The sequence below is a fragment of the Pristiophorus japonicus genome, chromosome 14 (genome assembly GCF_044704955.1).
Source record: "Pristiophorus japonicus isolate sPriJap1 chromosome 14, sPriJap1.hap1, whole genome shotgun sequence".
Taxonomy (NCBI): domain Eukaryota; kingdom Metazoa; phylum Chordata; class Chondrichthyes; family Pristiophoridae; genus Pristiophorus; species Pristiophorus japonicus.
The window spans coordinates 163754228-163767884 of record NC_091990.1 but is presented as its reverse complement, the minus strand read 5'-3'; the positions used below and the strand labels follow the sequence as shown (position 1 = coordinate 163767884).

Genomic DNA, 13657 nt, shown 5'->3' with positions numbered 1-13657 from the left:
GAAGGAGAGATTAGAGAGACAAAAGGGATGATGGGCCGAATTGAAATGGTAATGACAGAAGTTAGAAAAAGGTTAGTCTGAATAGGGTGTGAATAGTGGAGTACTGATCATCTGCCATTGGAGACAAGGAGAAAAAACAGGCTCTTGGGGGGGGGGGGGTGGTGGGGAAAGAGTGGGAGAGCCAAAGATGGCCAGAGGTTTCACTCTGAAATTGTTGAACTCGATGTTGAGTCCAGAAGGCTGTAAAGTGCCTACGTTGGCTATCCCATCGGCCCAAGGCTCAAGGTCACATGAACAGGTAAGTGATTAGCCTTGTGTAAGGCCAACAAGGCTTGGCATGGACTCACTCCCCATAGTACTGGCCACATGCCCACTGTGGCAAGGGCAGAGTTCAACTCCTCATGGGGCCTTTTTTCTTCCCCCAAATCATTGACCTTTGCAGAGGGGTCATTTTGCAGGTACTGGACACCCTCCAATACCTCATCCAACTGGATATACTTCACATTGGAGCCAGTGTCATTCACCATGGGGAGGACAGCACTGCCAAGTTCAATCCTGTCCTTGTAGGACATCTGCACGTTCCAGTTGCAATCACTGGATTCGATCAGGAGCAGGAACTCTGGCTAATATTTCCTCACACATAGAGACACCATTTTTAGTGCAACTGCTCTTGTATCTAGACTTTTAGCCGTACTATTCACGTGGTTTTTAACACATCAGCGGGATGTGTGTGCTACTTGGAAAGGAGACGTGACCACAGGTGAGCTGGAATGTGTCTGCGACACCCACACAGCCCATGCAGTTAGTTGCTGAGCATCCACATCCCAGGAAAGGAACATCTTTACATTGCACCCCATCAGCATGGCTCGACCTCAATCTAACAATCCATTGGCAGTACAGTGTTTGTTACCAACAAACCTTGCCAGAGGTGCTGTGACCAGTTAACCAACTGAAACTTGTGCATAAGGGAATCACTTTGCCTCAGGTTCCTTTGATTCTCTTAACTGAATAATTCCATGAAGCGAAACAATTCTCCGGCTGGAGCAAAGAAATCACGATACACTCTGTACTATCCACAATAGAACCTGAATCTAATGTACGTACTCAGACTCTCTACATGGGAATCTAAATGCAGCCCTATTCAAGCCTTGTATCACTGTACATATTTACTAAATGTCCGTGTCCCTTTTGGTGTGTCTGGCCCTTGTTTCAGTGACACTCTCGTCACACACCATTTTCCTGATGCTGACTGCCATTTCATCAACTGTCCTATTCACACACATACATGCAATATACCATCTCAGATATAAGCAAAGCATGGGCAGAGATTTCAGTATCTAGTGCAATTGAAGAAGAATCCGACTTTAAAAAAATTTTCTTAGAGAAAAATAACACAAATTGCAACAACTTCTGTTTCTGTACAGAACGATTTCTCAAAACACCTCAATTAAGGAAAATACAGAGTACTCTTCAGCCCTGCAAACTGATGCTCCCCGATACTGCCCCTGCAGACTGATGCTCCCCTATACTGCCCCCCTATACTGCCCCTGCAAACTGATGCCCCCCTATACTGCCCCCCTATATTGCCCCCTTATACTGCCCCTGCAAACTGATGCCCCCCTATACTGCCCCTGCAGACTGATGCTCCCCTATACTGCCCCTGCAAACTGATGCCCCCCTATACTGCCCCAGGAGACTGATGCTCCCCTATACTGCCCCTGCAAACTGATGCCCCCCTATACTGCCCCCTATATTGCCCCCTTATACTGCCCCTGCAAACTGATGCCCCCCTATACTGCCCCTGCAGACTGATGCTCCCCTATACTGCCCCTGCAAACTGATGCCCCCCTATACTGCCCCAGGAGACTGATGCTCCCCTATACTGCCCCTGCAAACTGATGCTCCCCTATACTGCCCCCTGCAGACTGATGCTCCCCTATACTGCCCCTTCAAACTGATGCTCCCCTATACTGCCCCTTCAAACTGATGCTCCCCTATACTGCCCCAGGAGACTGATGCTCCCCTATACTGACCCCTGCAGACTGATGCTCCCCTATACTGCCCCTTCAAACTGATGCCCCCCTATACTGACCCCTGCAGACTGATGCTCCCCTATACTGACCCCTGCAGACTGATGCTCCCCTATACTGACCCTTCAAACTGATGCCCCCCTATACTGACCCCTGCAGACTGATGCTCCCCTATACTGCCCCTTCAAACTGATGCTCCCCTATACTGCCCCTTCAAACTGATGCTCCCCTATACTGCCCCTTCAAACTGATGCAATCCTATACTGCCCCTTCAATCTGATGCTCCCCTATACTGCCCCCTTCAAACTGATGCTCCCCTATACTGCCCCCTTCAAACTGATGCTCCCCTATACTGCCCCTTCAAACTGATGCTCCCCTATACTGCCCCTTCAAACTGATGCCCCCCTATACTGCCCCCTGCAGACTGATGCCCCCCTATACTGCCCTCTGCAGACTGATGCTCCCCTATACTACCCCCTGCAGACTGATGCTCCCCTATACTGCCCCTTCAAACTGATGCTCCCCTATACTGCCCCTTCAAACTGATGCCCCCTATACTGCCCCTTCAAACTGATGCTCCCCTATACCGCCCCCTGCAGACTGATGTTTCCCTATACTGCCCCTTCAAACTGATGCTCCCCTATACTGCCCCTTCAAACTGATGCTCCCCTATACTGCCCCAGGAGACTGATGCTCCCCTATACTGCCCCTTCAAACTGATGCTCCCCTATACTGCCCCCTGCAGACTGATGCTCCCCTATACTGCCCCCTGCAGACTGATGCTCCCCTATACTGCCCCCTGCAGACTGATGCTCCCCTATACTGCCCCCTGCAGACTGATGCTCCCCTATACTGCCCCTTCAAACTGATGCTCCCCTATACTGCCCCCTGCAGACTGATGCTCCCCTATACTGCCCCCTGCAGACTGATGCTCCCCTATACTGCCCCCTGCAGACTGATGCTCCCCTATACTGCCCCTTCAAACTGATGCTCCCCTATACTGCCCCTTCAAACTGATGCTCCCCTATACTGCCCCTGCAGACTGATGCTCCCCTATACTGCCCCTGCAGACTGATGCTCCCCTATACTGCCCCTTCAAACTGATGCTCCCCTATACTGCCCCTTCAAACTGATGCTCCCCTATACTGCCCCTTCAAACTGATGCTCCCCTATACTGCCCCTTCAAACTGATGCCCCCTATACTGCCCCTTCAAACTGATGCTCCCCTATACTGCCCCCTGCAGACTGATGTTTCCCTATACTGCCCCTTCAAACTGATGCTCCCCTATACTGCCCCTTCAAACTGATGCTCCCCTATACTGCCCCAGGAGACTGATGCTCCCCTATACTGCCCCTTCAAACTGATGCTCCCCTATACTGCCCCCTGCAGACTGATGCTCCCCTATACTGCCCCTGCAGACTGATGCTCCCCTATACTGCCCCTTCAAACTGATGCTCCCCTATACTGCCCCTGCAGACTGATGCTCCATATACTGCCCCTGCAGACTGATGCTCCATATACTGCCCCTGCAGACTGATGCCCCCTATACTGCCCCTGCAGACTGATGCCCCCCTACACCGTCCCTGCAAACTGATGCTCCCCTATACCGCCCCTGCAAACTGATGCTCCCTACACCGCCCCTGCAAACTGATGCTCCCCTATACTGCCCTGCAGGCTGATGCACTCAGATAACACCCTCCACGCCGATTGGTGTCATCCAAACAGTGAAAACATCGGGAGGCGCTAAAACCACTGCCAAAATGTTGTGCGACTCTTTTAGCAGCAAAAAAAAAGTAGTTTATGCAATTCTCCCAGGTGAAAACCCGGGTGCAAACCTGTTGAAAATCTAGCCCATGCTCTCCTGCACCACCACTTCAAACCACCCCTTCAAACTGATGCTCTCCCATATCAGGCTTTGCCAAACTCAAAAGTTAATTGATCCTTCATGGAACACAGGAGTTTTATAAACCATTTAAACATTTTGAGATGCTATATCCTCACCTTCCAATCGCAGCCTCATGGTGAAGGATTGATGCCTCTGGTCATTCAAGCTAACCGTGCAGGTGTAATTGCCAGCATCAATTGGGTGCAGGGCATGGAATGTGAGAAATGCAGTCCCATTTGGGTAGGTGGTGCTAATAATGTGAGAACTTTGGTTAATACTCAAAGGAAGACAGTCCTTGGTCCACTCGACAGCGAACACTGCGGCAGAACGTATCTGCTGCAGCAACTCCTCATCTAGAGGACAGAACAAGTGATGACTCAGTTGTTGCTCTGTCCACAGGTAATAGTCATAGAAGCGGTCAGCATCAACACACGAGAGATCTGTCAATATATTTTTAAAAAGGAAAGCAATGTCAGCGGCTCAGGTTTTACAAATAGTATCACATTTACCTGACACATGACTCAACCATAACCAAATTTGAACAAAGTCATAAAACGCCAGACCAGCTCTGCCTGATTAAACTGTTATCAGCAGCTCAGCTTTTCTTCTGCTACAGCTTCAGACAATTCAGCCAGCTACACCTGTGCCCTAGCTACATTGCTCCATGCCCTGCCAAAGCCACTGGATAGCCAGGCAACACCAGGCATGCCAGCTGTTCAGCTCTACTCACGCAAGATCTATACAACAACCATCCAGTGCCAGAGCTCCACACCATCCACTTACCACAAACCACTCGAACCCATCATCATAGGCAGTCTCTCGGAGTCGAGGAAGACTTGCTTCCACTCTTTAAAAAAAAAAGTGAGTTCTCAGGTAACTGAGGAGTCCAATATGGGAATTACAGTCTCTGTCACAGGTGGGGCAGACAGTGGTTGAAGGAAAGGGTGGGTGGGACTGGTTTGCCGCACGCTCCTTCCGCTGCCTGCGCTTATTTTCTGCATGCTCTCGGCGATAGGACTCGAGGTGCACAGCGCCCTCCCGGATGCTCTTCCTCCATTTTGGGCAGTCGTGGGCCAGGGACTCCCAGGTTTCGGTGGGGATATTGCACTTTATCAAAGAGGCTTTGAGGGTGTCCTTGAAGCATTTCCTCTGCCCACTTGGGGCTCGCTTGCCATGTCGAAGCTCCACGTAGAGCACTTGCTTTGGGAGTCTCGTGTTGGGCATGCGGACGACGTGGTCCGCCCAACGGAGCTGATCGAGTGATCAATGCTTCAATGCTGGGGATGTTGGCCTGAGCGAGAACGCTGATGTTGGTGCATCTATCCTGTCATAAGGTTGGCGTCGGATTTGAGGTCCTGGTCTTCAAACACTCTCTTCCTCAGGTGACCGAAGGCGGTGTTGGATCCCATTGTCAATGTCTGCTCTTGCTGACAGTAGACTCCCATGATACGGAAAATGGCCCACGTTGTCCAAGGCCTCGTCGTGGATTTTGATAATCGGGTGGGGGGGGGGGGCAGTGCTGTGTGGAGTGGGGGCAGGTTGGTAGAGGACCTTTGTCTTACAGATGTTTAGCGTAAGGCCCATGCTCTCATACACCTCGGTGAAGGTGTTGACGATGGTTTAGAGTTCGGCCTCCGAGTATGCGCAGACGCAAGCGTTGTCTGCGTACTGTAGTTCAATGACTTGAACCACATCACAGCCAAATAGCTAAGTGCAGCTAACTACACATGCCAGTCATCTGCCCGACACCCGGCTCGACACATAGCCAGCCCAAGTCATTCCTACTCTCAATGTATTTGGCAAAACAATTCCTTCCTTTGCCACCATGCAAGAACTCCAACATCTCTACCTGAACCTGCAGGAAAACTGAGAGCCTTCACTCTCCAACATCGCCACCATAAGAATATATATTTTTTGATAAGTAATTTAAATGAAGCCCCAATCTATAAACGCGTTGAGATAATGTTATAATTTTACTTATACCAGAGACACTTCTGCTTTGGACTGTACTCAGTCTGCTGGAAAATCCACAAAATGTTTTTGTTAATGTATTAAAACATGAAAAGCTTTAAAAAAGTTCCTCGGGGAGAACACTGGTGTACTCGGCTGGGGGGGGGGGGGGGAAAGAGGGGGGGAGGAAAAAGAGGACGGGGACAGGCACCCCTAAAGGTGTGCAGGATTCTTATGCCGATAATACAGCACGTTGGAACCCTTTACGGGATCACCCATCTTGTGATGCGTCATCATGAGTAACTATGATCCTACATTACAACAGCAACTACATTTTAAAAGTACTTCATTGGCTCTAAAGTGCTTTACAATGTCTTGAGGTTGTGAAAGGTGCTATATAAATGCAAGTCTTTCCTTTTTGCTGGAGTCAAGAGAAAATTTTCCCAGAAGTTTTCCTGCAGTTGGCCACAGTTTTTTTTCCTCCCCCGGGAGTTAGTGTTACCAGGAGTTAGGGAGGGCATGAGGATGCATTGCCTACCCCAGGGGTTTGGGTGAGCACCAAGTCCTGACGGGCTTGCCCCTTTTGTACGCAAAAATCCTTCCTAATGTTGAAATAAATGCCCCGATATCATAGCTTTGTAATATAAATAAGCGTGACTGCCTTTGGTGTCTGACTTTAAACACAATTTGGTGATAAATTTAAAGAGTTGGTTGAATCTTTCACCTTCTGTATAAACATAATGGGTAACTTAACTGTTTAAAATAGTTAATGAGTAACCTGGTCACATAATCGACACCTAACTTAAATGTTGCATGTATTATAGATCAGATGTCTCTGGTACTGCTCTGCCAGTTTAGGAAGGGGCACTTTAGTGAAAATATATAGAAAACGTGCTAAAATGTGGCACTGCACAGTGTCAGAGTGAAGGGACACATATCTGATTGCTGATTGGCTGCTGTACTCCTGAGCAGAACACAAGGATGTTCAATGATAACTTAAGTTTTACATGTTTAAAATACAGCACTTGGGTCAAAAAAATGGTGGCATAAGGATACAATGAATTGAACTGAATTAACACGGAGATTTAGAAAAGGACATGGGAGTAATAGTGGACACGTCACTTGCAACATTATGGGGAAATAATTTTAAAAGTTGATATATTGCTGGGTTATATAGCCAGAATGGGAGACTATAAATCTGTAGAGGTTATGCTAAGGCTTTACAATCCACTGATCAGACCAGGGGAAACATTCTAGCATTATTTACCTCACCAGTAACCTTCATAATCATGAAGATCTCGATCCTATAACGGCTTAAGCTTTAGTTGGAAAAGTCCCAACTTCTCCAATCTCTCAATAGCTATAACCCTTATTCCTTGTCAAATCAGAATGAATCGCTGCTGCACTTTTCCATTGCTTCTATATCCTTCCTATAACGGTGCTTAAAACTGTACACAATACTCCAACCAGAGTCTAACTACGGTCTGCCTTGTTTTTTTATGCCTCTAGATACAAAGCTAAGGATTCCATCTACTTGTGCTGACACTTTTACTGACCTGTATATTTGCACACCAAGGTTCTTTGCTACTCCACTCCATTTAAAACTGACCGTCTAACATAAGTTGCTTTCTTTATTCTTACTTCCAAGATGTACGTGAAACAGTATTTGCCACCCATCCTGCTAGCATAGCTCTGTCCTTCACAATCTTCCACATGATTTGCCATGACCACAATTTGGAATGGCTCCCAATTCCCAAGCATGTACAGATATAAAACAGAACTTATGGGAGAGTTAGGATGCTTAAGGGGATGAAGTTTGTATCTTCGTATTTCAAACCTACACTGGATCTCTCAAAAAGCACTCTGGAAGATGAAACAGCCTCACGGCTGGCATATTCTTTAGTCTAAGCCTGACACGAGGCCCTGGATTAAGTTGTTAGTGACGAGCAGGCTACTACACATCACAGGCCGTGGAACTCCGGAACATTGTGGTGGTCTACAGGTGCAAACTGTTCCGCGTAGGTCCTTCTACCATGCTGAAAGCAAATGTCCATCATATCGCCGTCAGTGACTTCTGGGGAGAAGGGAGAAAAATCAAAACACACATCCAGCTTATTGGTGAAAGGGTTAACATCGGAGCCGGTCAGACCTGCCGTTCTGTACACAGCCACTTTGTACCTTTCCATTACCTGGAGCCAGAAAGCATAAATATAACCGAGTAGCAGGTGTTGTGTAAATACTGCTCCATCTGCCAGTATCTGAGTCACCCTCACATGACACAGCTCCTCGCTCACTGCTCATATGACATGCCACGCAGACTCTGAATCTAAAATAGATAGATTCCCAGAGATGACAGATGGGGGTAGATGCGGCATTGGCCAATATGGAATTGCCTGAGGGTAGGCTGAGAATTGAGAGCATGTGACACTGCTCCCACAGTTCCAAGAACCAGCCACTATCTGCAAGCTCCTGAACAGCTGCATCCTTGCCCAGCAGGATGGGCTTCCCATCAGGAAATCTCCCCTGGGCCAGCAGAACAGACTACTTGCACAGAACCCCAAACCGGGCCATAAACAATTTGAGGACAACCCTATGATATATTATTGCGAGCGATTCTGAACATCTAAATAAAATAAAATTACAGAAACTACAGAATGCCCTAAATGGGGTTACACTCACAACAAAAATATAAGCTGCCCAGCATCAGCACTGCCCGCCCCTCGACTAGCATATTACTTTATCATACTTTCAGATATAATTCACTCAGACTAGGTGTGCTTATAACTGGATAAGAGAACAACAACCACATTAACATTTGCAATCAGACTGATTCTGTAATAAAAACAGAAAATGCTGGAAACACTTAGCAGGCCAGGCAGCAGCTGTGGAGACAGAAACAGTTAATGTTGAAATTCTGATGAAGGGTCACCAACCTGAAATGTTAATTCTGTCTCCCTCTCCACAAATGCTGCATGATCTGCTGAGCACTTTCTGTTTATATTTCAGTTTTCCAGTATCTGCAATATTTCGCTTTTGATTCTGTGATAAGCTTGTTTCATGTTAAGTTTAATAGGATCAATCAAAAACAGATGATTCCAACATGGTCATTGCAGGTACTGCTTCGAGAGGACAGACCTATGTATCTTCTATCCCAGGTCTTAAACCTTTGCTTTCAGTTTTCCAATTTTCTTCTCTGCTCTGCACTTTTGAAGGAGCAGAGTCTTGCTGGAGTGTGGTTCCTCAGACACCAGCAGCCCTCCAGTACTTCATCTGTGTAGCCATTCATCGTGTGTGAGCCTAGGCAATGAGTATTGTCAGGATATTCACCCATTGAGGGCACAACCACCACGTCCAATCCCATCATCTGAGCACACACTTCCAGCAGCACTTAGTGAGAGAGAGCAATCAAGAACCTTGCTTCCAGCCCTAACCTGTTGCCATAGCCACTTGCAGCAGGCCTGCATGTTGATCGGGTAATAAGGTAAAATCTAGCATCATTGTGATATGTGTAATCAGTGACACACAAACAGTGCTTTCAGATGCTGGATTTCAGTGCGAGGAGGAAATTGAGGGCACAGTACATCAAACATTGTCTCTGCCCAGCTGCACAGGAAGGTTTGCTCTAGGCACCAGAAACGGCTAGTTGCATAAGCCCTCCACAAAGAAGGTGGCCAATTTGGCGAAAGTCTAAACATTATTTGACAGCTCCTAAACGCTTTTTGAAATGGCCTACAGTAATCCGCATTTAGAATATACGTTCACAAATCAAAAGTGCCTGCTAAACTGCACCAGCCCCCTCCCATCAAGACTTATCTTTATCGTACTCTGAGCTGTGCTCACAGGCTAAGAACTGAGATTCTCCCTTTAACTGGACGGGGAAACATTCGGACGTGAGCCGGAAGAGTAGGTAATTGAGCCAATTCAGGTATTTATTAACTTGTGTCTCTCGCCTCCTTTTAGACCAGTCTTAAAACCTAACTCTTTGACCAAGCTTTTGATCATCCCTGCTAACATTTCTTTGGCTTGTCATTCATAGTTTCCTGATTACACCTCTGCGAAGTGCCGTGGGATGATTTTCTACGAAAAAAAAGACAGACTTGCATTTATATAGCACCTTTCAAGACCCAAAGCGCTTTACAGCCAGGAGTGTTGTAGTGTACACACAGCAAGCTCGCACTGACAGCACTGTGACAATGACTAGAGAATCTGTTTCTGTTATGTTGATTGAGGGATAAATATTGGCCAAGACACCGGGGATAACTCCCCCTGCTTTGCTTCGCAATAGTAGCCATGGGATCTTTTACATCCACCTGAGAGCAGACGGGACTCGGTTTAACGTCGCATCCGAAAGACGGATTAATGCAAGTTATTTTTGAGATTCAAATGGACCTGCTGTGCACACTTTCTACTTCAGTTTAATATTTCCAACATTTGCTTTTATTTTCTTACACATGGTTTCCTGTGTTTGCATTCACCTGGAGATATATACATGAGGCACACGACACTAACATGACAGTCAGACACGGATACGACATGGAGGGCCGCGTTATAACCGATCGACCCGAGCTCACCTGGCTTTAAGGTGCTCCTTGTCTTCAGGCCGTTTCCTTCAGCATTTGCGGCTCTGCTAACCAGCACACAGAGTGTCAGAACTGACCCTCCGGCCCAGGCAAAGTGCCTGCTCGCCCACATTCCTCACAATATGTGGCACAGGGCGGACGACAGGTTTCGGTGCAGGTGTACCAGGAAATGGAGCTACATTGACTGCGATATCCGGGGTCCTGGTCCACGCCAGGTATTACAGGCTGCTGTGCAGGTGTCAGAGAGTGGGGTACAGTTCAAAGTGCTCCTTCAATCCAGCTCAGTCTCCGCTTTAAACTCAGGTGGATACATCGTCCAGACACATCACGGCACACAGTTCAAACCCAACAGCACCGTATCCAGGTATTAATAATCCAAGTGTGTGAATGCCTGCCGCACATCCCAGGGTTAACTTGTGGCTAATCCTTTCTGCATTTATTACAATGTTCCCAATGCCAGCTGGTTTAATGCCGGTCACATTATCTCAAGCCCTCTGTCAGCAAGTCATTCCCGCAGCCTCCTGTACCCGACTGCGGCAGGTGCCTGCGGCCCACGCTCCGCACCCTGGGATTGTAGTCCTGGCTGTGGCTGCCTCCACCCTCACCGAGGCAGGCAGCCACAGCCAACACTCCAACCCCCAGCACCCACCGCCGCCCCACCCAACCCGGGCTGGGGGAGGGGTATGGGAGGAGGGGCACTGGGGGGAGGGAAAGGGCAAGGGGACACTGGAGGGAGGGGCACTGGGAGGAGTGGGAGGGGCAGTGGGGCAAGGGAAAGTGGCACTGGGGGGAGGGGCACTGCAGGGAGGGGCAATGGGAGAGGGGAAGGGGCACTGCGGTGAGGGGCAATGGGGTGGAGCTACAGGAACAATGGGGAGGGCACTGGGACCCTAATATAGACTGGGGAAAGAAGCAGAGTAAAGGGCAAGGAGGGTGAAGAATTCCTAAAGTCTGTACAGAACTTCCCTAACCAGTATGTTTCTAGCCCAAAGATGAATGAAGTAGCGCTGGATTTAGTTCTGCGGAATGAAGCAGGGCAAATGGAGTGATTCGGACTCTGGGTAATAGTGATCATAGTATAATTAGGTTTGAAGTACTTATGGGAAGGAACAAATAGAAATTCACGGTGAAAATACCCAACAGGAAGAGAACCAATTCCAGTGACCTGAGAAGGGATTTAGCCCAGGTGGACTGGAGCAAAGGTTGGCCAGTAAGACAGTGAATGAGCAATGACAGGCTCTCAAGGCAGAGATACTTTGGATACAAACCAAACATATTCCTACAAGGAGGCAATATGGTGTATTCACGTAGAGGTTGAAATAAAATGGCAAAAGGAGGTTTATGAAAAATGTCAGGTACAGAATCCTGCAGAAAACCAGACAGAATACAGAGTGCAGGAGGAAATTGAAAAAGGATACAAGAAGGGCAAAGAGAGAGTATGAGAAAAGATTAGCAGATAACATAAAAGTGAACCAAAATCTTTATAAACATATAACGCTGGATTTTCTGGTCTTCTGCGCTCCGTTTTTCGCCCTGGAGCGGCGGCAATGGCGGCGGTCAGCCTCCAGCGCCCCGCAGTGATCCTCGGGTCGGGGTTTGTGGCGGCACGGAGCAGCCCAGAAGAGTTGTGCTGGTGTGTAATGCTCCTGGTTGCCACACCGCCGCGAATTTGAGCTCCTGCCTGACCCGTTCGCCCGCAATGACCGCCTGGGGCATCAGGGCGATCCAACCGTCCCGTCAGAGAAGCGGTGAATAACCACCTACGGCCCAAGCCCCTAAAGCCCTACCCCACTGCTGGCCAAGAACAGGGAGGTACTCATCAAGGACAGAGAAGCAGTCAGGTGTTAAGTTCAGAATAGCTCCACAAGACTGTTGTAAGCTCAAACCATTGTGGCCTTGGTCTCTTTAATGTAACTCCAAAGTGAAGAGGCAGCATGGTGGATTACCTTTTATACCTGCTTGCCCAGGATGCACAGGTGACCCTTAGGTATCCCACAGGTGTGCCCCCTGGTGGCAAGTCTTACACATTGGTGAGGTTAGCATACATAACAGAAGGAGCACTTCAAAGATCTCCTTAACCTGACAAAATGCTCAAAACATGGCTTTGTCATAACCAATACTCTGTTCCGTCAGAAAGACAATTATAAGGCTTCATGGCAACACCCTCGCTCCAAGCACTGGCATCTTCTATACTACGTCATCGTCTGAGCAAGGGATGACAAGGACGTGCGCATCACCCGCGCCATGACAGGAGCAGATGACTGCTGGACGGACAAATGCCTAATCCGTTCTGTCATCACCATCAACGTAGCCCCAAAACAGCGATAGCAGCAGAAACAATGCTGCAGCAAAATCAACGCTGAATCACTCCAAGACCTTGCCAAAAAGCTCTATTCAGCCAGCGCCTCACTGCCAAACTAGCGACTCCCAGCGACCCAGAGAAGCAGAGTGCCCATAGAGCCTGGTCTGCCCTCAAGGCCTCCATAATTAGCAACTGCGAAGAGACACTCAACCAGGAAACACCAGGACTGGTTCGACGAGAATGACCAGAAGATCCAGGAGCTAATAAGCTGCAAGCACAAGGCATTCTTGAACTGGAAACGGCAACACAACTCAAGAGCAAGAAAGCAGCTCTACAGATGTCTGAAGGCCGAGGTCCAATAAAAAACTCGCGACCTAAAAAAACAGATGGTGCGTGGAAAAAGTGCAGGAGATCTAGCAACTAGCCGACAACCACGACATGTGTGGATTCTTCAGCACAGTCAAGACCACCTTTGGCCCAAGCATCCAAAGCCCTACCCCACTGCTGGCCAAGGATGGTGACGTACTCATCAAGGACAGAGAGGCAGTCAGTGCCCGCTGGAAGGAACATTTCGAAGATCACCTTAACCGAGACTCTGTCTTCGACGTGAGTGTCCTCGACTCTATCCCGCAGCATGCTACCCGCCACCATCTCAGCACAACCCCAGCCCGGCACGACGTAGAAAAGGCCATCCGACAACTGAAGAACAACAAGGCCTCAGGAGCAGATGGAATCCCCGCCGAAGCACTAAAACATGGCGGAGAAGCATTATTGGTGCAAATACATGATCTCATCTGGTAGAAGGAGAGCATGCCAGGGGATCTCAAACATGGTAATCGTGACCATCTTCAAGAAAGGTAACAAGTCCGATTGCGATAACTACAGAGGTGTGTCCCTGCTGTCAGCCAC

The 13657-nt window shown here is 48.4% G+C and overlaps 1 protein-coding gene across 3 annotated transcripts in view; it reads right to left on the bottom strand.

Annotated features, from left to right (window-relative positions):
* sigirr (single immunoglobulin and toll-interleukin 1 receptor (TIR) domain) overlaps window positions 1-11069 on the bottom strand; it is a 60624-nt gene extending 49555 nt beyond the window's left edge. For 2 of the 3 annotated variants that reach the window (XM_070899768.1, XM_070899767.1), the window contains exons 1-2: window positions 10438-11069; window positions 4033-4356 (exon numbers count right to left, since the gene is read on the bottom strand). In XM_070899768.1, the coding sequence (XP_070755869.1) occupies window positions 4033-4356; window positions 10438-10558 (445 nt within the window). In that variant the 5' untranslated portion in view covers window positions 10559-11069. The remainder of the gene's footprint in view (window positions 1-4032; window positions 4357-10437) is intronic. The other variant, XM_070899769.1, reaches the window with a different exon arrangement.
* Window positions 11070-13657: the final 2588 nt, after the last annotated feature.